The sequence below is a fragment of the Phymastichus coffea genome, unplaced genomic scaffold (assembly GCF_024137745.1).
Source record: "Phymastichus coffea isolate CEN01 unplaced genomic scaffold, Cenicafe_Pcof_1.1 PCOF00038, whole genome shotgun sequence".
NCBI classification, from domain to species: domain Eukaryota; kingdom Metazoa; phylum Arthropoda; class Insecta; order Hymenoptera; family Eulophidae; genus Phymastichus; species Phymastichus coffea.
This window is the reverse complement of record NW_026706849.1, coordinates 193,239-218,380: the sequence shown is the minus strand read 5'-3', so window position 1 is coordinate 218,380 and position 25,142 is coordinate 193,239. Positions and strand designations below refer to the sequence as shown.

At 30.8% G+C, this 25,142-nt stretch overlaps 3 protein-coding genes across 5 annotated transcripts; 2 read left to right on the top strand and 1 right to left on the bottom strand.

Moving 5' to 3' along the window:
* Positions 1-256: 256 nt before the first annotated feature.
* Positions 257-4,036, bottom strand: LOC131663721 (polypeptide N-acetylgalactosaminyltransferase 35A-like). Of its 2 annotated transcripts, XM_058934294.1 has the most exons (7): positions 3,857-4,036; positions 3,414-3,780; positions 2,652-3,333; positions 2,455-2,572; positions 1,893-2,377; positions 1,640-1,775; positions 257-1,550 (listed from the first exon to the last, which is right to left on the bottom strand). In XM_058934294.1, exons 2-7 carry the CDS (start codon positions 3,778-3,780, stop codon positions 1,389-1,391), a joined length of 1,950 nt encoding a protein of 649 aa, XP_058790277.1. In that variant the 5' UTR covers positions 3,857-4,036; the 3' UTR covers positions 257-1,388. The 2 variants fall into 2 exon arrangements, with proteins under 2 accessions (XP_058790277.1, XP_058790276.1); XM_058934293.1 differs by having other exon boundaries at positions 1,640-2,377.
* A 508-nt stretch (positions 4,037-4,544) lies between these two features.
* On the top strand, positions 4,545-7,206 carry LOC131663731 (hsp90 co-chaperone Cdc37). Its single transcript, XM_058934316.1, has 5 exons — positions 4,545-4,683; positions 5,290-5,423; positions 5,501-5,945; positions 6,060-6,365; positions 6,435-7,206. The coding sequence occupies exons 1-5, from the start codon at positions 4,651-4,653 to the stop codon at positions 6,627-6,629; spliced, it is 1,113 nt and encodes a 370-aa protein (XP_058790299.1). The 5' UTR covers positions 4,545-4,650; the 3' UTR covers positions 6,630-7,206.
* Positions 7,207-7,530: 324 nt separating this feature from the next.
* LOC131663825 (chromodomain-helicase-DNA-binding protein 1) lies at positions 7,531-24,025 on the top strand. 2 transcript variants are annotated; one of them, XM_058934516.1, is made up of 22 exons: positions 7,531-10,204; positions 12,367-12,482; positions 13,281-13,565; positions 14,592-14,777; positions 14,955-15,124; positions 15,191-15,354; positions 15,433-15,592; positions 15,670-15,982; positions 16,076-16,283; positions 16,358-16,635; positions 16,730-17,456; positions 17,541-17,786; positions 17,867-18,034; positions 18,139-18,423; positions 18,484-18,848; positions 18,942-19,176; positions 19,410-19,526; positions 19,591-19,815; positions 19,916-20,236; positions 20,313-20,818; positions 20,897-21,010; positions 21,086-24,025. In XM_058934516.1, exons 1-22 carry the CDS (start codon positions 10,199-10,201, stop codon positions 21,318-21,320), a joined length of 5,430 nt encoding a protein of 1,809 aa, XP_058790499.1. In that variant the 5' UTR covers positions 7,531-10,198; the 3' UTR covers positions 21,321-24,025. The 2 variants fall into 2 exon arrangements, with proteins under 2 accessions (XP_058790499.1, XP_058790501.1); XM_058934518.1 differs by lacking the exon at positions 13,281-13,565.
* Positions 24,026-25,142: the final 1,117 nt, after the last annotated feature.

The window sequence follows — 25,142 nt, the reverse complement described above, 5'->3', positions numbered from 1 at the left end:
AAATGTTTTCTCCCTTTTTCCGGATTAAGTCTCCTCTTAAAATTTCATTTCCGGATTTTCCGATTTTAAAAAAATTGCGAAAGAAAACCGGGCGTTCGGACAGCGCGCAATATGCATTGAAGATTTCTCTCCTGTTTAAAAAGAAATAATATCGATAGCGGATGATAGCTCCTTATTCCCCGATTACGAAACAATTTTCCTTTTGTTGATTTTCTATCCAAAATTGAGGAAAATGTATATGGATTAGTATTACGCGGCAGTTAGTCGATAATTACATATTACAAAGCTCTACGCCTGCGCAAAGTGCATTTCCGGATGACATCCTTGTAAGTTGTAACAATTAGTGGTAATTTGTAATTATCCTATTATTTCTTTTAGAAACAAATTTATAGAATTGTACTGATGGTACAATTTAGACTACAGAAGGTACAATTTTTCTGTGAATTTATTTTTGCTTAATTATGTTTTTTATGTGAATAAATAGAAGTAGGTGAATTATCGATAACGATAATTTTTATTTTTTATGAGAAATATAATGGTACAATAACAAATAATTATTTTTTCGAGAAGTACAATTAGACGTAAGTGAGATGTGATCATTTTTTTTATAAAATGTTATTTGTGTCGGGCTGTTTTCGCATCGGTGCCGGCACTGTGTTATCTGGGTACAATGACTGTACGCACTGTAGAACTCGCATAGGGATATCTAGTGATTAGCAAATGTTTGACCTGTTTTGTCGACTAACTGCCGCATATTACTAATCTTTACATTTTCCTCAATTTTGGGTAGAAAATCGACAAAAGGAAAATTGTTTCGTAATCCGGGAATAAGGAGCTATCATCCGCTATCGATATTATTTCTTTTTAAACAGGAGAAAAATGTTCAATACATATTGCGCGCTGTCTGAACGCCCGATTTTTTTTCGCAATTTTTTTAAAAACGGAAAATCCGGAAATTAAATTTCAAGCGGAGACTTAATCCGGAAAAAGGGAGAAAACATTTTAGCTCATGAAAACTCAAAAATATGTTTAAAAAAATTTTTTGGGCGTCAGCTTCACAAATCTGAAAATCAGCCAGTTGTATTTAACAGTAAAAATTAATACTTTAAAATTTTTATAAAATAGATAACAATAAAAATTTTACATTTATAAGTTAATATAAAAATTATGCACTTGTTTCTGTTTGTAAAATTATCACTATATTGACAATGAATATAGAAGTGACTATATTCATTGCAATTAATATCATTTGTCATATACTGTTGACTACTATAATCAGTACACACTTCAATACTGTATAAAAATGGACTGACATAGTCGTTCTAATATAGAAGCATTGAGATATTTTTATTCTCTTTTTAGAAGACACATTGTTCCATTTATTTGCGTCATCTAATATTTTTCAATGGCAATTTAGATTTTACGAGTTCCCATGTTATGGAGGAATTATCATTGTTATAACAAAGATTCATTGATATTTGTGTATTCTTCGTTGGACTTGATGCTCCTAAACAAGTGCCTGTTGCCAAATTATAAATAGCTGTCTTAGTCTAGAAGAATTGAAAACTATTAATAAATAAATAAATAAATAAATAAATAAATAAATAAACAAATAAATAACGTTTTCCTTATTTCGTACCAGTCCACTATGCTTCCATTCTTGGTTTCCACCCATTTCATGACATTTTCCAAGTTTTGGCATTTTTTCATTTCCTTCTAAACAAAGCATTTGTCCTAAAACTAACTCATACTTATCAGTTTCATACCACATCTGAAATTTGTTTAAATAAAATATATGGGTCGTTAATAGCAGTATAGATACGAATAATTTGTTTAATTGTAAATTTACATTATAGTATGCAATAATAATCAGTATATAAATACTTTCCTGTGTTTTTATTCGCGAACAAGAAGCTAAAATCAGTTTTGATCCTTTTGATTTGATATCTTTTTCACTTTGAATACACAGAACTGTATTTTGAAGTCTTATTTGATATTCATCTGTATAGTTTCTCTTTCGAGAATGCCAAGGCTGTCCTATTTTTTGATCAATTTTATTCCAGTTATTCTTTAAAATTGAAGACTTTTGGTCTGGTAAAGATAACTCTGGGTAAACAAACTTTAAATACCAAGCAAAATCTTTGCAGTTTAATTTTTGGCGAAGTTTCTGTCTATCAGATATATCACCATAGTCTATTTTTTTAGCATTTTTTAAAAAATAATTCTTATATTCATCCATCCACACATGAGCAACTCTCAATGAATTTTTTAACATTGTGTCTTGTTGATGAATTCCTCCATATGGTCTTCTTCTACGAAAAACATGACCTACTCTTGAACAGGGTATCAGTTCAATACTACCACCACACATCCAAATCTAAAATAGGTAAAAATTAAATTCAATACTAAAGTTAAAATTATATATTTTGTCCAAAATAAACATTAGTCATATACCCTGAATGATATTTCCAGATTTTCACCACCCCAGACATCCATTCCTGCATCATATTCACCTAATTCAAAGAAGTATTTTCGATCCATTGCAAACAGGCCTCCTGCCATAGTTGGTGATCTATTTGTTTAGAATATACATAATTATTAATAGGAAAACATATCAAGTATCAGAACTAATAAAAATATGAGTTTCATACTTGATTGGTTTAATAAAATCTTGATGTTGTTTCAAGTTCCCTTCTGGTAAATTATCCCATTGAAAATGTAATCCCCAATTAAAACCTCCTCTCACTAAAGGACTTGAACTATATTGGAAAGTATCAGCATTTATAATATCAATTATAGGCATGGGTACTATAGTTTTTGAAAATGCAATTCTTGATAACAAAGGTTCCATCCACATCTTATTAACTTCAATATGGCTATCTAAAAAGACTAGAACCTTTCCTGTAGCTTTTTTTGCTCCAAACATTCTTGCTCTAATAAGACCTTCCCTTTTATCAGTTTTGTAATACCTAACTTTGCCATCAAAGTTTTCTTTCATATATTCTTCAATTTCTTTATGTAAATCCTCACTATCACTAAAGTCATTAATTAAAATGATTTCATGTAATAAATTTTGTGGTGTTCTGTTGATAACAGAATGCAATGATCTCAGCAATGTAGTATAGTGCTCATTATAAAAGCAGATGATTATGCTGGCATTTGGAAGATCATATGAGTACGTTTGATTTTTACATAATGTGTGTCTTGTATCAGGTACATCTCTGTATAAACCAAGTTTGTCTGAAACAAGAATATTGAATGCAAAGTTTTTATATCCTTCTTCACGTTTTCTCTGTTCTTTTATATTTCTAATCATTCCTAGTTCATCCAGACCTAAAAAATAAAAAAAATAAAAGTTAAGATTTTATCATTTGAATTCTTGAAATCAATATGTAATAAAAGTAAATAATTACCTTGGCCAATAGTAACTGATGGCTTTACAGGGACTGGTTTTAATTGGTGGAGTAGTTTTTCACTATTTATATATTCTTTTTTAAACTTGAAATCATATTGATCTTTTCCTAAAACAGCATCCTTGTTTGCTTTATTAATAGATTTTTTAAGCCAAATTAATGAGCTATTGTAATGCGAATTATCTAACCATTTTCTAGATCGTTGATCAAAAGTAGATTCTTTCAGGGAATTTGGCATATCAGATATGAGCATTGTGGGATTAGCAAAATTGTCATTTTGAGATAAGCGTGAATACATGTATAGACTAAGTGCCCACGTAACAGACGCTATTAGTATTCCATAGAAGAATGACGTAAAAGACACCATCTAAGTAATATCATTGTATGAGTCGGATTTTTATCTCCTGAATAAATATCAATGTAAACCAGAAACTAGAACTTACTTTGAAATAAATATATTAATACAGAGATTAAAATTGTTTACACGGTATTCTAACCATTATCAATTATAAGAGTTCTTGATTGTTTTAAAATTATTTACGAGAGTATACTTGTATATGTCATCACATCATTGAATACGTAGTCAGTAGACACCATAAGCACATGTACTAACTGACATTGCTGACCGCAGTGAAACGGGAATGTGATATTGAATACCGATTCTGAAATTCCAAATGCATTTTACAAGATGTATATATGAACATATTGGAGACAGCCCATATGACACATGAAGTCCATATGCGCACGCATTGCATCTTTTGGCAGATTTATAATTTATATTACGTATTAAAATATATTAATTGATATATTTATATAAGGAAATTTCACGGTTCGCGGAGCTAATTGTTGAGTTGTATATTCTCTTCGGACATTAATTCACAACCCGCGAAGTTCAAAATCCAAATTATTTTCGATGACTGAGTATCAATGACATCAAATATGGTTTTCTAGAAAGTTGTAGGGATATAATTTAACAAAATAAGTCTGACTCGTTTGGTGTCATTTGTGCTCATTTATCAAAAATAATTGCGATTTTGAACTTCGCGGGTTGCGAATTACTATCCAAGATACGCAAAGCACGCGCATTGCGAATATACCTATATACCTTCGATATATAAAACTGAATGGTGCCAGTGGATAATCGTCGAAAAACCTCTGCCGGTGTTTATTTGGAATAAACTACCATAAACTTTTCATTGGTTGAAAAGGATTTCGTCAGTATATTTATTTGATAAAAATGGTCGATTACAGTAAATGGAAAGATATTGAGGTAAATAAATAATTTGGACGTACTATTTAAACTTCTGCTGTGACATATAGAATGTTCTCGAATATTCTCCGAAAATCAATATATGTTGCTTAATTTTGCTGAATTAATTTTTTCTCACGTGTTATATTTTTTCATCATTGTTCAAATTCATTTATAAAAATCGTCAGCTGCTTTATTGGTTCAATAATTTGTTTTTCATAACCTCTCATTAAATGTACATAACATTAAGAATATTTTTGCCACTTCAAATATGTAAAGATTAATTGCAACACATTTTCATTTAATTAGTTCTATTTCTAAATTCTTATACTTTAAGTTCATTATACAAATTCAGCTTTATTTGATAACAATAATTAATTCAAATTTATTATCGTTATCAACTCTGACTTCTTAGACTTCTCATAGGTATTAATTTATTTAAGTAACGTTTGATTGTTTAGTTTATTAATATGGTTTGTTGTATCTCATGCAATAAATACAATAATTACGTATAATATAATAAATATAATATAATATAATAAAGAATTTTGAATCTATCTATAGTTGATTTTTGATAACTATACATAAATTTAAAATTCAAGGACATGATGGAGTTTTTTTTAACAGATTTCAGATGATGAAGATGACACACATCCCAATATTGACACTCCATCCTTATTTCGATGGCGTCATCAAGCTAGACTTGAAAGAATGGAAGAGAGAGAGAAAGAGAAGCAAGAGCATGAAATGAAAAAGCAAGAGTAAGTGATTGGAATTTTATTTTATCAGATTTTAAAAAATTTCATTGAATAATATATCTAATGATTCATTTTTATAGAACTCTAAGAAAATTAAAAGAAACTAAAGCAAAAGTTACTGAACTAGAGAGTAAAAATATTACTACTCCAGACTTGGACACTTTGAAAAAAGCATTACATGAGCTGGAAAAAGAAGAAGAAAGAATCAATAATGAAGAAGAAGATCTAAAAAAAAAAGAAAAGCTTACACCATGGAACGTAGATACAATTGCCCAAGAAGGTTTCACTAAAACTGTTATAAATAAAAAACCACCTCGAAAAGATGATGACTCCTCATTACCTGATGAAGAAAAAGAAAGAAGAATGAAACAGTTCGTTAAAAACAATGAGAAAAAATTAAAAGAATATGGAATGTTAAGAAGATACGATGATAGTAAACAGTTTTTACAAGCGAATCCAAATTTAGTTTGTGAAAATACAGCAAATTATCTTGTAGTTTGGTGCATAAACTTGGAAATGGAAGAGGTAATTTAATTTAATTTTTATAATTACTCAAAAATATATGTAAAATATTATAAATAATGATGTAATTGAAAATAAGATTATTATTTGAGCAAATTTTTAATTTTTTGTTAATAGAAACATGACCTTATGGAACACGTTGCACATCAATGCATATGCATGCAATATATTCTAGAACTTTCAAAGCAATTAGATGTTGATCCAAGAGCTTGTATTAGTTCATTCTTTAGCCGTATACAAATTGCCGAAATTGAATACAAAAATTCATTTGATGATGAACTGAGATTATTTAAAGAGAGAATTCGTAAAAGAGCAGCAGAGAAAATTAAGGAAGCTATGAAAGAAGTTGAAGAGGAAGAAAGAAAAGCTCGTTTAGGACCAGGAGGACTTGATCCAGTTGAAGTTTTTGAAAGTCTTCCAGAGGTATGAATAATAATATTTATATTTTAGATTGTAAATGTACGTACATTGATTGATTTTATTTTTCTCCAGCCTTTACAAAAGTGTTTTGAAACACAAGATATTCCTCTACTCCAAGAAACAATTGCAGCAATGCCTGAAGATGAAGCACGGTATCATATGAAAAGATGTGTTGATAGTGGTCTTTGGGTACCAGATGTTAAATCCAAAGAAAATGATACATCAGACATAGTTGAAAAACCATCAGAAACACCAGATCCTGAATAGCATTCATCAAGCTAATACAATATTTCAATGATCAATCAGCTTGTGTTTTTCAACTGCACAAATGTTCACAATCAAATTTAACTACTCATATTAGCAAATATGAAGACTGAAAAAAAAACAGGTCTTGTGCAGAAAGCGTTTTGTGACTTCTTTTATAATATCCATAAATTGTAATTAATGATACTATCCAATTTTCATTTTTTGCATTTTACAGGTATATTTTTTATCTTATTACTATTAAAATTCTTAAACTATAAGGCTTAAAACTGCGTTCTTAAATTTTAACTCTTTAGTTGACTTCACATTGTAATATTACAGAAATAAGTACTTGAAAAGAAAAGGATATTTACATTTGATGCTTTAGGCAATCAAGAAAGTTGAAAAATCTTCAAATACTCTTGAAGCTACCATAAATTGTACATACATATACAAGATAATATGTACCAGATAAAGTATGTCAATTGTAAATACGTTATCATCATTTCTTGTATTCTTTTAGTTCATATCATATCAGATATTATATTCTGTTGAATCCATCTATTTTTCATAGGATCTTTCCGAATGAAAATAAAAACTTCCAAATATAATTTAATCGAATGATTACATTGCTCACTTAGATATATATCCTCTTTCCCAAAATTTAACAAATAATAATACAAGTATTTTGAAACAGGAGACAGTTACAAAAAAAAGAATTGGTCACAAAAAATAAAGATTAGAATTGAATTACGCGGCAAGTAAAATAACTTCCCAAAGTGACTAGTTCGTGGACTGTCATGAGCAATGACTATTTGAGCGGAAATAACGTAAATGTAAGTTTCGAGCTTCGAGCGAAGAAGATAAATCGAAAAGCGAGTTCGATAGTGGAGTCGTAACATCGGTTTTGTTCCGGTGCGCAGACGCGAGGAGCACTGTGGATTTATAATTATCATCTAAAACTTTAAGGTCTTTATTGCGCTGGTTTACAGCTTGTCGAAACCCTGGAAGGCAATTCCGCAATGAGGCCAGTACATACTACACTGCTATCCAACAAAATTGTCCGAGTCTGTCGGCCTGGAGACTTGCTTGATCGAAATGAATTCAGTCTTCGACCGACGATTCGGAACGACGCATATTTCTATCACTGCTACGTCGAGGATGATCATCGTGACAAACTACAAACTAACCAGCTTTGCCTGCTAGTACAATCTCCTGCTAAAGTACTTTCATCGCGGAGGTAAATTATTTCGACGGCGCGTTTAGACAGTCTTCCTTCTGCATTTAGTAGTATTACGATATCTATTAAATATTTATTGTTTCCATCTTCAAACGACTCCATTTTCATGTTTATTCGCGGTGTTGCCACATTTTATGAAATTCTCTGACAAATTTTTAGAATAATCTGTTCTGGTATATATGTCATTAAATGCTGTGTTCAACGAGTAGACTTTGTAGTCTATCTTAGTCTCCATTTTACCACCTAACGTTTTCATTTTTTTTATGAAGAATTGTTAACTATATAATTATTTTTTAAACAATATGGTAGTCTCTATATCTGGTGTGCTACATAAGTACAAAAGAATTATTAAGCTATTTCTAATCCGAAATTAATACAAAAACGGTTAAGTCACTATAGAATGAACTATTAAAAATGTAAGGTATTTATAATTATTTATTTTTAATGAATTATTAGTTATTTATATATTATAATTAACTATATTAATAACGTACAATTTCGAAATAATTGCAACTAATAAATCTATTTATATGAGAGTTTAAGCAAAAGTAACTATCCAGTTGAAAGCTTTCACACCTATTCTTTTTACATCAAATCAATTTTTATGAATTTGTTAATTTATGCTTTTGTGTTTAAATGTTAATGAAAGGACAGAAACCACATTTTTTATCAAAATTTTAATTAGTGCGTTTCAAAACCTAGATGATTACTTTTTGAAATTCAGTTTAGATTCTTTGTTTATTGGTATTGATAAATTGCTTTCTTTTGGAACAAAACTCAATCTATTATCTGTATAGCTTGGCAACGCCGCATCTTGTGTGACGTCAAGTTGCACTTTACGTAAGCCACGTTTATAATTTGCTTCTTGATCGATTCTGCCGTTTATTTACGGCGATTCTCCATTTTTTGTTTGTTATTCGTGAAAATTTAGAAATAGGAACATCTAAATTAAATTCATGGTGAATTTGACTACCTATTACGAATCTGGTGAGACACGCTTGATTTTTTTTATATTTAACATTTAGAACATACAGAATTTACTCGATAATATTTTTTGGGAAAGAATCGTTATTTTTAATTTATAGAGAAACATACTATTTGTTCAAGCTTGAGGACGAAACAATTTATGTTTTTAAACGGAATTAAGTAATTGATGGAATAAAAAGATGCCATTTAATAATTATTCTGAAAAGCTTTGCAAAATATCATTTAATTATTTTACGTTGATATCAAGAAAAAACTGTGCCCAGTTTCCTTCACGTTAAAAAATGGTTCGTGAGCAAAGTATGGAATTTCCTATCTTGCCTCGACCGCTTTCTTTTTTTACAAAGCGAAAGTACTGTACGTAGCAAAACTCCAAATTAAAACAATAAGGATTTCGAGGATTTTTTAATTGTCTTTATTTATATTATTGAAAATGAAATTTCATATAATTTCGAGTATTAAAATATGTTAAAGATATTGTACATTTATGTTCTCAAAAAGTGCAAGGCTCCTAGCATAATCGGTCCTTTTAAATTAAAAAATTGGATTCTGTGCGTCTCTTTTATAATAAATATAATAATAACTGAATCGTAAGAATTAAATGGGAATAGAAAAACGGTGCGGCGATTTAAGGAAAACAATGTGTCACAACAGTAGCACGTTGAAAAAAAATAGCTTCGCAAGCTTGTTTTTTTATAATAATTGTATAATACATTGTTTTGTAACTATTATATTTTCTATATTATTCAATACAACACATTGCTTTATAAAAGTTTCGCGACAAAATTGAAAAAGTATTTATTCATTGAATAGTAGATTAATATATTTTAGTTAATATATAATAAATTACTTGAATAACATATAAAATACAAATAGTCTATTAAAAGAAAATATCAAAAATGCAATGAATTTATATAAGCAACAGTAGGAAATCAAAATTAAAAATTACAGGAAATTAAAATATTTGGCGCGGTTTGTCATTAATTGTCAGATGACTCTGGTAAGAAAATGAGAACAAGAAGGCTCGCGCAGTGCACGACGGGATGTGTCGACGATGAATTCTTGTGGATCGAGGGGAGTAGTAAAGCGAGAGGGAGGGAGGGGTGAGAGAGAGAGAAGGAAGGAAGGAGAAATCGTGAACGAGACGACTGGCACAAAATGGCAGCCACGCTCAAGCCTGTGAGCATTTAGTGTGTGAAAATTGAAGGAATTTCGCGATATGTCGCGAAGCCGCGTTACTTTAATTCACTAATTGTTATTCAATTCAGTACTTTTAATCGTTTTCGTGATATTTCGAAGTAATTTTTGCAATTAAACTCACAAACCGCATGTTGGATTGACGACTCTGCGACGCGTACACGGGGGTATCATGCAGGTGAGTGAGCTTGGATAGTCCGATGGATTTTTCGATTTTCCTTCGGTTTTTATTGTATTCTCATAAATATTTTTACATTTTTGAACGAATTAATTCTTATATAATGTTAGGCCGCGAAAATGTTTTCTTTGGCAAGAGGTGTTGCATTAGAACAGTGATAAAAATGAGAGGACTTGAGTGTCTTACCGGCTTTTGACAAGAGAAAAGAATCCCTAAAAATTGTTTAAATCACGGGAATACCTTTTCTACATTTTCCGTGTGCAGGGCGTTGTCTTAGAGTCCACCAGAGCTCAAGTATAACTCGTTCTTGTTCTTTAATTTTTCACATTTCTTCAGAGTTTCATGCTTGAAGTAACCTAAAAGTTTGTTTACATTCTAGTTTAAGGGGTATTTTATCCCTTAAAAACTGTTGTTCCACCTTAATTTCTCTTCAGGGCTATTCATTGTCATTTTATCTTTCTAAGAGAAATGTTTATTTCAAAATTCTGTCCGGACCCTTTTTTGCAAATTTAGTTCAAAGTTAAGCTTGCACAATCAAACAAATATCATCGATCATCATTTTTATTATATTCTGCTTTGGCAAAATGATTTTTCAATAAAATCATAAAAGTTAATCTTTTTTTTCCAGTGACTTTTGAAATCTAATAGTACATTTTTGTAAGATTTTAGTAGAAATGTTCTTTCTCATCAATTTTGCTATAAAAATTATATTTCTTATTTAGACAATCCACTGTTATAAATATTTTTCAGCTTCATATATTCTGTATTTAATAAATTAATTTAATTCAACCAAAATCATACTTCTTAGAAAACTTTTGTTATTGGATTTTCATATTTTGACATATTTAACATTATTTTGAAGATGGAACAACCTCAATATTTTTCATATTAACAAGCATCATTACATTTTTCAGAAATTTGTATTTCTTTATAACACCCTAATATTAGAGTTTTTATGTTGAATAAAATTTACCAACAAAATTTGTAAATAGTATTTCATTTGGAACATCCACTAAATGATTTGTAAAAATGTTTTTACAACAATATGAGCTTTCAAAAAATTATAAAAGACTTAATAGACTGAGCTATTTTTATTAACTTGAGAAAAATATTCAGTATGTCTTAATAATAAATTTAATGTGAAAGAAAGAGACATTGTACATGTGACAATAAATTTTTGAAGAATGTAATATGGGGAAACATTTTTTTATAGATATGTACTGTATCTGTTTATAGATATGTACTGTATGTTTATAAATACCATAAAAAAGTTATTTTTTACAAAAAAGTTGATTTGATATTATGAACTTAAATAAAATTAAAAATTGAAACAGCTATTTACATTATTTGTCTTTGCTAAAAAATGTATTCTTATTTGTTCAAATTCAATATATTTTATAGATCTTTAGTTTTTATCAAAAAGCCATCAGCACACTAGATTGGTTTGCAATAAATCTGTATCAATACAATAATTATTTTAATCTCATCTCATGATTACACCTTAGTGTACTATATTTCTTAAAGTAAGATATTTAGGCTTAAAGACAACTATTTTAGTTATGATACATAGCAAATTATGCTAAATTATTTTTATTATTTTAACAGCATAGTTATTAATTCACTTTATATGGTAATATGAATGAAATGTATTAATATTAGGGGAAAAATAAATATTTTTTTAACAATTTTTGTGATATATTGTACTGAATACATAAAAAAATCCTCAAACCTCATCACCTTTTATTGTAATTATGAAAAAAAATTCATTATATTTTATTTGCATCAGAATTCCTTATAAATTATTCTTTTATGTAATAAAAGCAAAATTCATGTAAATCTTAAGAAAAGCAATTCTTAAAATGGTGGATATGATTGAAATAAAATGGTGGATGTAAAAATTCATTCACAATAATATGCTTCATGTATTCCAATCGTAAGTTAACATATTATGCTTGAATATGAAAAGAATACCACAGATTAGCACCCCTAAAAAATATATAAATGTATGATTGAAAAATTACATTGTTCAAATTGAGATTATATAACTTGTAGTAGCAAGTTATAAGAAATAAAGATTGCTATTCCAATCAACACCTCAGTTAAATCTTACAGTATATAGTTTACCTTGTTAATTGTTATATCGGTAAAACATTTTATTTCAGAAAACAGACTCTGAATCTGGTAAAGAATCTGCATCAGATTCTGATAATGAAAATGAAAGCAAAAGTGACAGCAGTTCTTCTGGAAGTCATTCAGGATCTAATTCTGGATCTGAAAGGTAAGTGTTCTATTGCATGTAAAACTTACTTACAACCGCAGTATACAAAGTTTAAAAAGTAAGAGGGTTTTTATAACTCTTATTGAACATTTATTGTGAGATTCCAAATTCTAATATTTTAACAGTTTCCTGAAGTTAAAATATCATTTCAATATTAATGGTGTGGCTTAAAAACTAACACTGTAAACACATTTGTTATATTGTTGCAAGTTTGTTCAAAAACTTGTTTGTATTTGCGCTTATACTCACAAATCACTATTGCTGTAAGAGAACTTTTCTATTTACCTCATTTATTTTTCCATTCATCTAATAATGTCCTGTTACATAAGTGTACATAAAATTCAACAAGAATAAAATCATAAAGAACGCAATATAATAATCGTAACTTACAAACATTGTTATAATGAACATTGAAGATCATCCTTTATTTTATTTTAAACAAATAAATAAATTATTGGCTTATATGCTTTTAATTATAAGATACTAAGAGTTTCTCAAAATGATTGTTAGTCATATGAACTTCAGTATTAATATGTATAAATGCCATGTTCATTACCTCATAAGAGAATGTTTAAACAAGTAGTTTTTTATTACTAAAATTAAAAAATTATTCTTTTTGAAGCTATAAGGTTAGGAAAGTAGGAATAAAAGGCTTTCATTGATATATAAACATGTTTTCTAAAATTTTCAATAAAAATATCTATCACATAATAAATAAGATGAGCAAGTAGAATTTCTTAAATTGTTTAATAGTATACATAATAATTAGTAAAATAAACAACTGTCTGACTGCTAAAGCAGTGACTCTAGCTCATCAGCCTCTGGTTCAGGCTCAGGCTCTGATTCCGAAAAGTCAGATAAGTCAGATGTCCCTGCACAAGGTGATAGCTTTCAAAGCAAAAGCTCTAATCACAGCACAGATGTAAAAGTTAGGCGTAAAAGCGACTCTAGTCGTGAATGGGAAGAGAATCCTGATATATATGGCATCAGGAGATCCGCTCGTTCCAGAAAAGAACCAGACAGACTTACAGTAGCTCAGCCAGATAGTGAAAACGATGGCAGAAAAAAACTTAAACCGAAAAGGTAAGGAAGAGACATGTGTCATACATGTAGCTATTTAAAAAAAATCAACTTAAGTATAAATATCTATATTTCTTTCAAAAAGGTTAGTTTTTTCTCAATTCAGTTAATTTCATGATAAATAGCATCACACCAATAAACCAAAAATTGAGAGTGTACTTAATTGTCTGTCTCATTATTTTAAAAATTTATTAGTTACTAAGTAGGTAGGGTTTACAATATACATCATTTCACACTACGTACATATTTTCATTCACCTATCAATGTGATATTCACATATATGTACAAACAAGTTTTTCCTGATGTAAAAATATATTTATATGAGAACTAAACCAAAAGTACAACATGAAAGATTTATAACAATAAATATAATGAAATAACTATGTATAATTATTATATACTAACAGTATAAATAATTGAAAATTATTACTTTTTATTTTACTCAGATAAAATAAAAGATCAACAAAGTTTTCTTAATGTATTTTTTATACCAAAAAGAGTCATTTCCACAGTAATGGATAAAATAAATTTGCAACGAGCTACATTTACAATAAATTTTTGGTATTATGTGGAAAAAGATTATGTTTGCACTACATTGAGGCTAGCTTGAACCACCTGCTTTTACTAATTTCACTTTATGTTGTATGTGTTTGAAATTCAAATTTCATTGAACTAATCCAATCCAGCTGTTATTTGAATTGATTAATTGTTTTATGTTTCCAAGAAACGTATCATAGTTGTAAGTGCACTTGTAAAAAAATCGAACTTTATATTCATCACCTAACACAGTTAACAAAAACAAAGTTTTGTGAAATAATAATATAAAAAAATAATTTGTTAATTGTAATACTGCTTGGAATTATGATGAATTGCTTAAAATTATAACGAACTTTTATGAATTTTCAAATAAAGAAATAATTAAAAAAAAAATAAGTTACTATAAGAAACTTAAGATACGTTTAAGTCTATAGTTTTAATTATTTTTATTATTTGTTTACTTCAAAACATTCAAATAATTTTTTCATGCAGTTCTCGCAATACGTGGAACTCAGAATCTTCAGAGTCTGAGTCTGATAATGAAGATGTCAAACGACCACCGCCTAGTAAGTCGATTAATCGACGGGCTGCACAAAAGGCTAAGGAAAAGGCCAAAGCGCGGAAAAAGCGAATATCAGAATCGTCGGAAAATTCTTCATACGAAAGTGATGAAAAAAGGTATATTGTAATATTTTTAATTTTACCGGATATTATCATTAAATTATTGTAATAACATCTAAAATTCTTTTGATGCGTTTTGTTGAGTTCACAATTTTTCGTAAATTATTTAGTGTTTACAGGCACAACTCAATTAACAAAATTTATTTATCAATAATTTCATACATTTTATGATAGACAAGTGACGAGAAGAACTGGCGCTGCCGTGAGTTATAAGGAAGAAAGCGAAGCGGAAACTGATAGTGAAGATCTTATGGAAGTAGATGATACTGTGCCAGAACAAACAGAAACGGATAATGCAGAAACTATTGAACGCATTCTTGGTCAACGAATTGGTAAAAGAGGAGGTATAATTAACATTGATAATAACGTTAGTTCAATGTTGCAATAAATATTGAAACAACGATTAATAGTTGTAGGGAATGTTACCACTGTTTATGCAGTTGAAGAGAATGGAGATCCAAACCCAGAAAATTTAGTAGGTGTGGAGACTGAAACTCAGTACCTGATTAAATGGAAAGGCTGGTCGCATATTCACAACACATGGGAATCCAAAGATTCTTTAGCTGCTCAAAAAGTAACAACTTTCTATTATTTTTATGATAAGTTTAAAGGAAAATATTTGTAATAAAATAATACTTATTATAATAATTAGGTGAAAGGGTTGAAAAAATTAGAAAATTTTATCAAGCGTGAGCAAGACATTGGAGATTGGAAAAAGTATGCAGGTCCGGAAGATTTAGATTACTTTGAATGTCAATTGGAGCTACAGCAAGATCTTTTAAAGAGTTATTATAATGTAGAACGAATTATCGGTATAAATTTTATATAGTTTATTAGGTGATGTTTTAATTTATTACATTTATTATACTAAATTTATTTGCATATTAAGCTGAAGCTGATAAACCCGACTCTAACAACCCGGATTACTACTGTAAATGGGAAAGTTTACCATATTCAGAAGCTACTTGGGAAGACGGTGCTCTTATAATTAAAAAATGGCCTGAAAAAATTAGAGAGTTTCGTGACCGTGAAGATTCTAAGAGAACTCCAAGTAAACATTGCAAAGCTCTGAGGTACAGACCCAAGTTTCATCAACTTAAAGAACAACCTAGTTATATGGGTAAAGATGAGAATTATGTACTGAGAGATTATCAAATGGATGGATTAAATTGGATGATTCATTCATGGTGTAAAGAAAATAGGTAAATGAATTAAATTATGTAATTAAAAATGCACTTTTCCATTTCATTGGTAAAGTTTTTACAAAAGTTTTTCTAAACATGTTCTGATTCTAGTGTGATATTAGCTGATGAAATGGGCCTTGGAAAAACAATTCAAACAATATGTTTTCTCAATTACCTTTTCCATGCACAACAATTGCATGGTCCATTCTTATTAGTTGTTCCTTTATCCACAATGACATCTTGGCAGCGAGAAATGGTCCAATGGGCTCCAGATATGAATTTTGTTATTTATTTGGGTGATGTTCATTCTCGTAATGTGGTATGTTCTTGATTTATCTCTAACGTGTTTTAAACATTTTTAATAAAAGTTATATAATAAATTATTTTTCTTAGATTCGAGACTACGAATGGTGTTACCCTTCTAAAAGACTTAAATTCAATGCAATATTAACGACGTATGAAATTGTTCTGAAAGATAAAGCTTTTCTAGGTGCTATAAATTGGGCTGCACTTTTAGTAGATGAAGCTCATAGATTAAAAAATGATGATTCCCTTTTGTATAAAGCATTATCAGAATTTACTACCAATCATCGGCTTCTCATAACGGGAACCCCACTTCAAAATAGTTTAAAAGAATTGTGGGCTTTATTACATTTTATTATGCCAAGCAAGTATGTTTTTCTTTTTTTAATTACGTTACAAAATATTAATTGTGATTTATGAATTGAACTGAATGATTCATGAATTTAAATTATATTATTCTAGATTTGATTCGTGGGAAGAGTTTGAAAAAGAGCATGATAATGCTGCTCAAAAAGGGTATTCCAAATTGCACAAGCAGTTAGAACCTTTTATCCTAAGAAGAGTAAAAAAAGACGTTGAAAAATCTTTACCAGCCAAAGTAGAACAAATACTACGAGTCGAGATGACTTCTTTACAAAAACAATACTATAAATGGATTTTAACGAAAAATTTTAACGCTCTAAGAAAGGGGAATAAAGGTTCAACTTCAACGTTTTTGAATATTATAATAGAACTAAAAAAATGCTGCAATCATGCATTCTTAACTAAACCAAACGAAAATGAACATAGAAATAATAATGAAGATTATCTTCAACAATTGATTCGGGGTTCTGGAAAACTCGTTCTGTTGGATAAACTTTTGGTCAGACTTAAGGAAACTGGTCATCGAGTTTTAATATTTAGTCAAATGGTTAGAATGCTGGACATTCTTAGTGAATACTTACAAAAACGACATTTCCCTTTTCAAAGACTTGATGGTAGCATTAAAGGAGAACTTAGAAAGCAAGCTCTAGACCACTTTAATGCGGAAGGTTCTCAAGACTTTTGTTTCCTTCTTTCAACAAGAGCTGGAGGCCTTGGTATTAATTTAGCCACTGCAGATACTGTCATTATATTTGATTCGGACTGGAATCCTCAAAATGATCTACAAGCTCAAGCCAGAGCTCATAGAATTGGGCAAAAAAACCAGGTATTTATTTATATTAATTAATTTTAATCGCTGAAATATTAAATTAATAAAACTTTAAATTATCGTTATAAATTCGTTTTCTAGGTGAACATTTATCGCCTTGTAACAAAAAGTTCAGTAGAAGAAGATATTGTAGAACGGGCTAAGCAAAAAATGGTACTGGATCATTTGGTCATACAACGAATGGATACTACAGGTCGAACTGTGTTGGATAAAAAGAATTCAAATTCTAACAGTAATCCATTCAATAAAGAAGATTTAAATGCTATTCTAAAATTTGGAGCAGAAGAGTTATTCAAAGACGAAAAAGATGACGATGAAGAACCTACTGTATGCTAACTAATTATTGCAAATAAGAATCTAGCAGAGCACATAATTTATAATACCTTTAATTTTTACTGTAATTTCAGTGTGATATCGATGAAATTTTAAGAAGAGCCGAAACTAGAGATGAAGGTCCAGCGACAGTTGGAGATGAATTACTTTCCGCATTTAAAGTTGCCAGTTTTGCTGCTTTTGAAGAAGAAACTGAACCTGTTCCTCAACTGCCAGAAAATGACGACGAAAGCAAAGACTGGGTAATTACCTATTTAAATAATTATTTTGCACCACTTTCTTGAATATCCGCAACGTTGCACGTGTTTATATTTACATAATTTAATTACATTCTTTCTATTTTCAGGCGGAAATCATTCCTGAAAATTTTAGACAAAAGGTGGAAGAAGCCGAAAGATCAAAAGAAATGGAAGATTTGTATCTTCCACCGAGAAGTAGAAAAACTTTGCAACAAATCAATGCAGGAGAAGGTAAAGGCAAGAAAAAAAAGAAACCTCAGTCTGACGAGGAGAGTGATGATGATGAAGACTCAGGAAGCAATGAAGAAGGAAGTGATGACGGTAGACCAAAAAAACGTGGTCGACCACGAACGCAGCCACGAGAAAACGTTAAGAGCTTTACTGACGTGGAGGTAAACAAAAATTCTTTAACTGTTTACTTGATAAAATAACTCATTGTTGAATTTTTACAGATAAGACGATTCATTAAGAGTTATAAAAAATTCCCAGCGCCTGCTAAGAGACTGAATGACATTGCGGCTGATGCTGAATTGAACGAGAAGCCCATGTCTGAGCTATCTTATTTGGCAGAACAGTTGCGTATTCGGTGTGAAAATTGCCTTGTAGAATCGGAAAACAACGTCACCAAAGATGCTAAAGCCGAAGAAGATGAAAACAAAGGACCTGGTCGAAAACGCCGCAAAGGACCTACTTTCAAATTAGGCGGTGTTATGGTTAACGCCAAATCTTTCAGTGCTGCTGTCACTGAGCTTGAACCTTTAGACCAGGCAATTCCATCTGATCCAGAGCAAAGAGCTAACTGGCAGTTAGATATCAAGTGCGTATTTCTGAATTGCATATTTTTCAACTAAATAATGAGAACATTTTAGTTTGATCGAACCTTCTACATTTATTCATGATCAAATTCTAGGGTTAAACCAGCCAATTTTGATTGTGATTGGACAATCGAAGATGATACGAGGCTTCTAAAAGGAATTTATCTACATGGGATGAGCTCCTGGGAAGCGATGAAAATGGATGAAAATTTGAAATTGGGAGATAAAATATTGATGAATGGTAGCAAGGAACAAATTAAACGTCTTCAAACACGTGGTGAATATTTATTAAAAATATTGAAAAAACAAGTGGATCAAAAACTTGGAGTGGTAAGATATTAATTTATATGTCTTTCCCTTCTAACATACTAATTTCCTGTTCTGTAAAAATTGTTTCCATCCTTTGCAGAACAATCTCCATTTTTATTTGACCTATGATCTATTACCTCAGGTAAATTACATAGCACCTTCGCACCTAGTCCTTATTCCCAATGAGTTCATTTGTTTAAGTTTTAATATTAGATTGAAAGACTAACAAATAATGCATATTCAACATTTTGCAGGCAAAACAAAGGAAACCCAGGAAAACGAAAGATTTAAAAACGGCCCTTACCAAAGAAATAATTGAGGTTAATGATAGCTCTGGTGATGAGAAAAAACACAAACCAAAAAATGATAAGGTATGTAGTATTGAATTTTCTTTAATAAAGTCAAATTATCTAATCAATGTTCGTAATATCGTAGCCAATAAAAAAAGAAGATGAGCCGATAGTTATAAAGAAAGAAATTAAAGAAGAAAATGATGTTGTGGTAGAGGATAAAAAGAAAGAGAAAAAAGCGAAAAAAGAAAAGAAAGAAACTAAAAAAAATAAGAAAGCAAAGCAATCTGGACCAATGCACTTTACAGCTAATAATGAGCCCAGAGCTTTAGATGTTTTGGGGGATTTAGATCCATCTATATTTAACGAGGTATTGAACTAATTCTTATTTTTAACTTTATAATGTTTTAAATTATTAATTTGAAAAAGACTGCATTATGCTCGTTTAATTTTAACCGTTTAATTTTTAGTGTAAAGAAAAAATGAGACCTGTGAAGAAAGCCCTTAAAGCTTTAGATAGACCAGATCAATCGTTATCTCAAACAGAACAAGTAGCCCACACTCGGCAATGTCTCATACAAATCGGCAATCAAATAAATACTTGCCTTGCAGAGTACAAAGATCAAGAAAAAATCAAAGAATGGCGAAGTAATCTATGGTATTTTGTGTCAAAATTTACCGAATTTGATGCTAAAAAACTTTACAAGTTGTACAAACATGCAACTAAAAATCGCGATGGAGGTATCAGTGCAACATCAAGTCCTGATAAGAAAGAGGATCATCCTCCAAAGGTAAATTATTTAATCAATACAATTACTCAAATTCATTATTTTACTCATTTTCAATTTGTTATATCAACCATTTTAGCCCAACGAAAAGCACAATTCAAAAAACTTTTTAGAAAACAAAGATGTTCGAGCTCAAAAGCGTCGCATAGATGATGCAGAGGACAATTCAAACAGTACGACTCCAATCAAAAAGCACGTTATTTCTGCATCTACGCTCGGGAACATTGGAACGTCATCCTCTCTAACAATTGGCGCAATTACGATAACACCTGTAACAGCCGGGCAGAATACAACTAACAGTACCGACACTTCTTCTCGCCACAACAAAGAACTCAAAGATACCAAATATAAAGATTCAAAAAGAGATAGGGAGCGTGATAGAGAAAGGGAGCGTGATAGAGATAGAGATCGCGACAGAGACAGAGATAGAGACCGAAGCCATGGGGATCGGAGTATCGATAGACTTGGTGGGATAAAAGATGAAAGGTTGAGGAGAGACAGTGGTAGTTACACTGGTGGACATTACAGCGGTGGTGGAAGAGATGACGAATGGACATCCAGGGATAGAGATCCACGAGATGCAAGGTATAAATTAATTTATAACAACTTCACAATAATGTTTAATATCTTATTTATGTAATGTACAAGTGAGTGCTATTTCAGATTTGCTGATCATAAACGTGACAGGTTTGAGTCCTACAACAGGATGTCGGGAGGATATCACCGCGAAAGAGAACGAGATCGAGACCGAATGCACATGAATGAAAAAAGAGGCGGGTAAGTCATTTGTTAATATAGACTTATTTATTTCTCGACAAACGCTTTATTATTTTAATTGTATAATAATTTTAGCGACTACTACCGCTATCCAACTGGTCCCGGAGGAGGATATGGATACGGAGGTCCTGGTAGCTACAGTGGTGGTAGTAATTATCCACCAGACGTTCCTCTAGGGCACTATCGCAGTGGGCCCACCGCCGGAGGACGCAACTATTCCAACGACGGCTATACTGGAGAGTGGCGGGCAAACAAAGACTACCGTCGAGACTATGATAGACCAAGGCCACCACCCAGTGCGAACTCTTAGTGATTTTCGGTCTTAATATCAAGTGCTCAGCAGTGACCTTTGGCTTAACGCGTCAAACCAAGGAACACGTTTCTCGTTGAACGATTGAGAAAGCCTTGCGAACATTCGTCACTGATATTCGAATTTTATTCCTTCATTATTGCGATTGCACTGGCACGTAATCTGATGAGCCTGGAACGACGTTTGCTAGAAAGGCTAGAATAAATATATATACATATATTTTTATTATTTAGTATATTTTTTATCGATACTACTGTGAATAAATTAGTTTAAAATGTCTGTATAGAATCATTGAAATCGTTATTGTTTTGGCTTCAACAAATTATTGTCGGTGCAATCACATCGCTACGGTTTTATATGTAACATCGATCAATCGTCTCACGATCAATCGCAACCTTTGCTAGCGAGTTTATTTATTGATTTTTTTTTTATGTAAAAGACTCCGTTACAAAGTACGGCTACAAAGAAAAACTTAATGAAAGGCGTGTGAATATTGCACGGAGGCTTAAGTACATTTTTATTACGAAATTAAATACCTTTCTTTTCGTATACTTCCTCTTTTGCCTCATTCTATGACAATTTGTGCAATTTATTGTTAACTTGGCAAGTTGATTAGCTGCAATTATACTAATATTGCTTCGTCTTGATTGCCTATGTAAGTCTTAGTTTTTAGTAAAAAATGCCTTCCTTTGTAACATCGGTAATACGTTAAAAACAGCGTTGCATTTCTTTCTGTAGCCATTGTATATTCAAATTCGGAAAGTTAAATATTCTTTGTACAGTATGTGTGTATTTTTGAGCTACCGTGCGCAGCAATTGTATTAAACAATGCCTCGAGCATAATGTAATCGAGATTCAAAGCCAACGGTAGATGTTTATTTTTAAAAAAGTGATGATCATTAGATTTAGTCAATGAACACGTATAACATATGCAAATATATGCAAATACTACCACATAACGTCTCATGGTAGGATATTGGATTCTATCGGATTGTCTTGTACAGAACTGTCTTTTGAAAATTTTATGAACGAGCGATTCTATTTGTGTAAAATTATGTAAGATTGAAATCAGCAAAATAATTGCCGTTATTGGAATAAAAAATACAAAAAAGAGTTGTACAGAAGCCAAGGTTGACATTATTTTTTATTGCAATGCATTGCATAAGTGCCATTGTGTCCTTTCACATAATACGCATTTTGTGATTTCATATTAATTTGACAGTACTAATCATTTCTCTAATATATCTGGTTTTTTCTACAAACATGCTCGGTATCGGGGCAACTAATTTTTGTTTAGTGTCACAAAATGTTTGGTTTCGCATATATGTAAAAAGGTGAATATCTATTACTATTTCTATATGATACAATCATTCAAAAAAATAATAACATATTCATAATTTTTTTATGGAATAGTTTTTGAAACAATTTGTATTTCTGTAAATAAGAAAGGTTTGGTATGTCATTAACCTGTATCGATTGAAAACTCCACTCTCGGTACACCAATCTTTGAGCGCTCATAACTAATATTACAGATGTCAAAAAAAATTATATTCTAAAAGTTTAAGAGATGTTCTTCCTGATGGTGCTAATGAAAATTTTGCAAAAATTTGTTTAACCCGGTAAAATACAGTTTAAAAAAACATGAATTTTTTACACCTCTTTTTTAAAATTGATTTTTCAAAAGGTTTCTAGTATGTCATAATATATTGGCAGTTCACTAGTCGATAGAATAAATGTTTCAATTTGACGAATCATGATTTCCGGATTGATTTTTCACCTGGGGTTTCCAAAATGGTGCTTCGAAGGCTTAATTGTTACCGTTACGTTAATGAATTTTTTTACTAAAACACTATGAACTTATGAAAAAAGTACCAAAAAAAAGTTCTTAGAATTATGTAATGAATACGCTGGAATTTTTTCAAAGGGATTCAATAAAATTTTTTGTTTTTACAATTGGTCAATTTTTGCAAAATCTAAGAAAAAGTCTAAGAACTTTTTTTTGGTATTTTTTTCATAAGCTCATAGTGCTTTAGTGAAAAAATTCATGAATATAACGGTAAAAATTAAGCCTTCAAAGCGCCATTTTGGACACACCTAGGTGAAAAATGGATCCGGAAATCATGATTCATCAAGTTGAAACATTTATTCCACTGGCTAGTCAAGTGCCAATATCATTACATACTAAAAACCTTTCGAAAAGTCGATTTTAAAAAAGAGGTGTGAAAAATTTGTTGTTTTTTTTAAACTGTATTTTACAGGGATAAATAAATTTTTGCAAAATTGTTATCAGAAAGAACATCTCTTAAACTTTTAGTATATAGCCTTCACAATTTTTTTACGCCTGCAACAATAGTTGTGAGCGCTCAAGAGCCGGCGGTGTACCGAAAGTGGCGTTTTCGGTCGAAATGAGTTAATATGGCATAGTGATAGAGTCATATAGTTATCAACGGCTGTATAATGCTTAGTATAAAGTATAGTACAATTGAAATTAGTCTGTAAAAATCAAACAAAACCATCTCATTTACATAAATGATTACTATATTATAATCGGCATTTTCATGTTTTTTTAACAATGTTCATCATACAAATATATGTTATAAGCTATGTTTATATTTTATTCATTATATTATATAATCGAAGTCGTAACGTTATGAGTACTACCGAAAACTCATGTGTACATATTAAAGTATTCAAATAAATCAATTATATATTAATACAGCTATTATATGGAGTTAAAATAGTTGAACCTTTTTTCAAGGAAATATTTTTATTCATTAGAAATAATGTTTCGGTTGATTATCATTTTATAAAATTTTTGCACTTAAATATTCACAGATCAAGTCCTTAATTATCTTAAATCCTCTATAATACGTAGCCAACAAACAACGCATTAGCCGATCAGCGCAAGCGCATTGCTGCGCGCGCTCGTGCTTCACGCCGTGCCAGGGGGCCTATTCTGAAAAAAAATTTTGTGGTAAATCAGTTTGTCACTTCAGTTTACCACAGAATTAATCACTTTAGATGTGATAAATGCTTATGACATGTGCTAAAATTTTTTTTCAGAATAGGCCCCGTGCTAAAATTTTTTTTCAGAATAGGCCCCCAGAATCCATCGTTTCAGACACTTGTATCGTAATGTACTAATTTTACACCCAAGTCGGCATTCAGATCATTTGCCAATACAATACGGATTTATCATTCAACACTACAAGATTCAACGCGTACAGTGCAAAATTCTACAATTAGCCCTATGAGAAATGTAGGTTTGAAAGATATTGTAGATTTCATTCCTAAATATGACGGATATTGTATTCCGTTACATGATTTTTTAGACGGCTGTTGGGAAGCCTGTGATGTTATAATTTAGGGTTTTCAAGCCAGCTAGATAAGGACAAAGTCAGTTTTTCATCTACGGCTTACACTGGGTGATTAAAGCGCGAATGGGACCAGCGAAAAATCTTGAAGAAGCTACGGCAAAAGCGGTAGCGATTTAACGCGAATTCTTTTGTTTAGTTTTTTCACGTACTAGTTTTTTCATTGTACAATCGACACACTGTTGCACGAAGCTAAGGTAGTCTTCTTTAAGATGTTCCCAGTTTGATTTGTGACGAATGCGATTAAACGTTTTATTAACTCCCGCTTGTCCCCCTACTGCTGAACAATATGCCTCTTGTATAATACCTGCTCTCTCGTTAGGTGAGGGATGTTTTACCTGTCCTGTGCACACTATAACCTTAACATCTAGTTTTGCAAGTTTGTCTCGGACATAATTTATAATTTTACTAAATAACTCGTTCACTACGCTATCACTCTTGGCTAGGC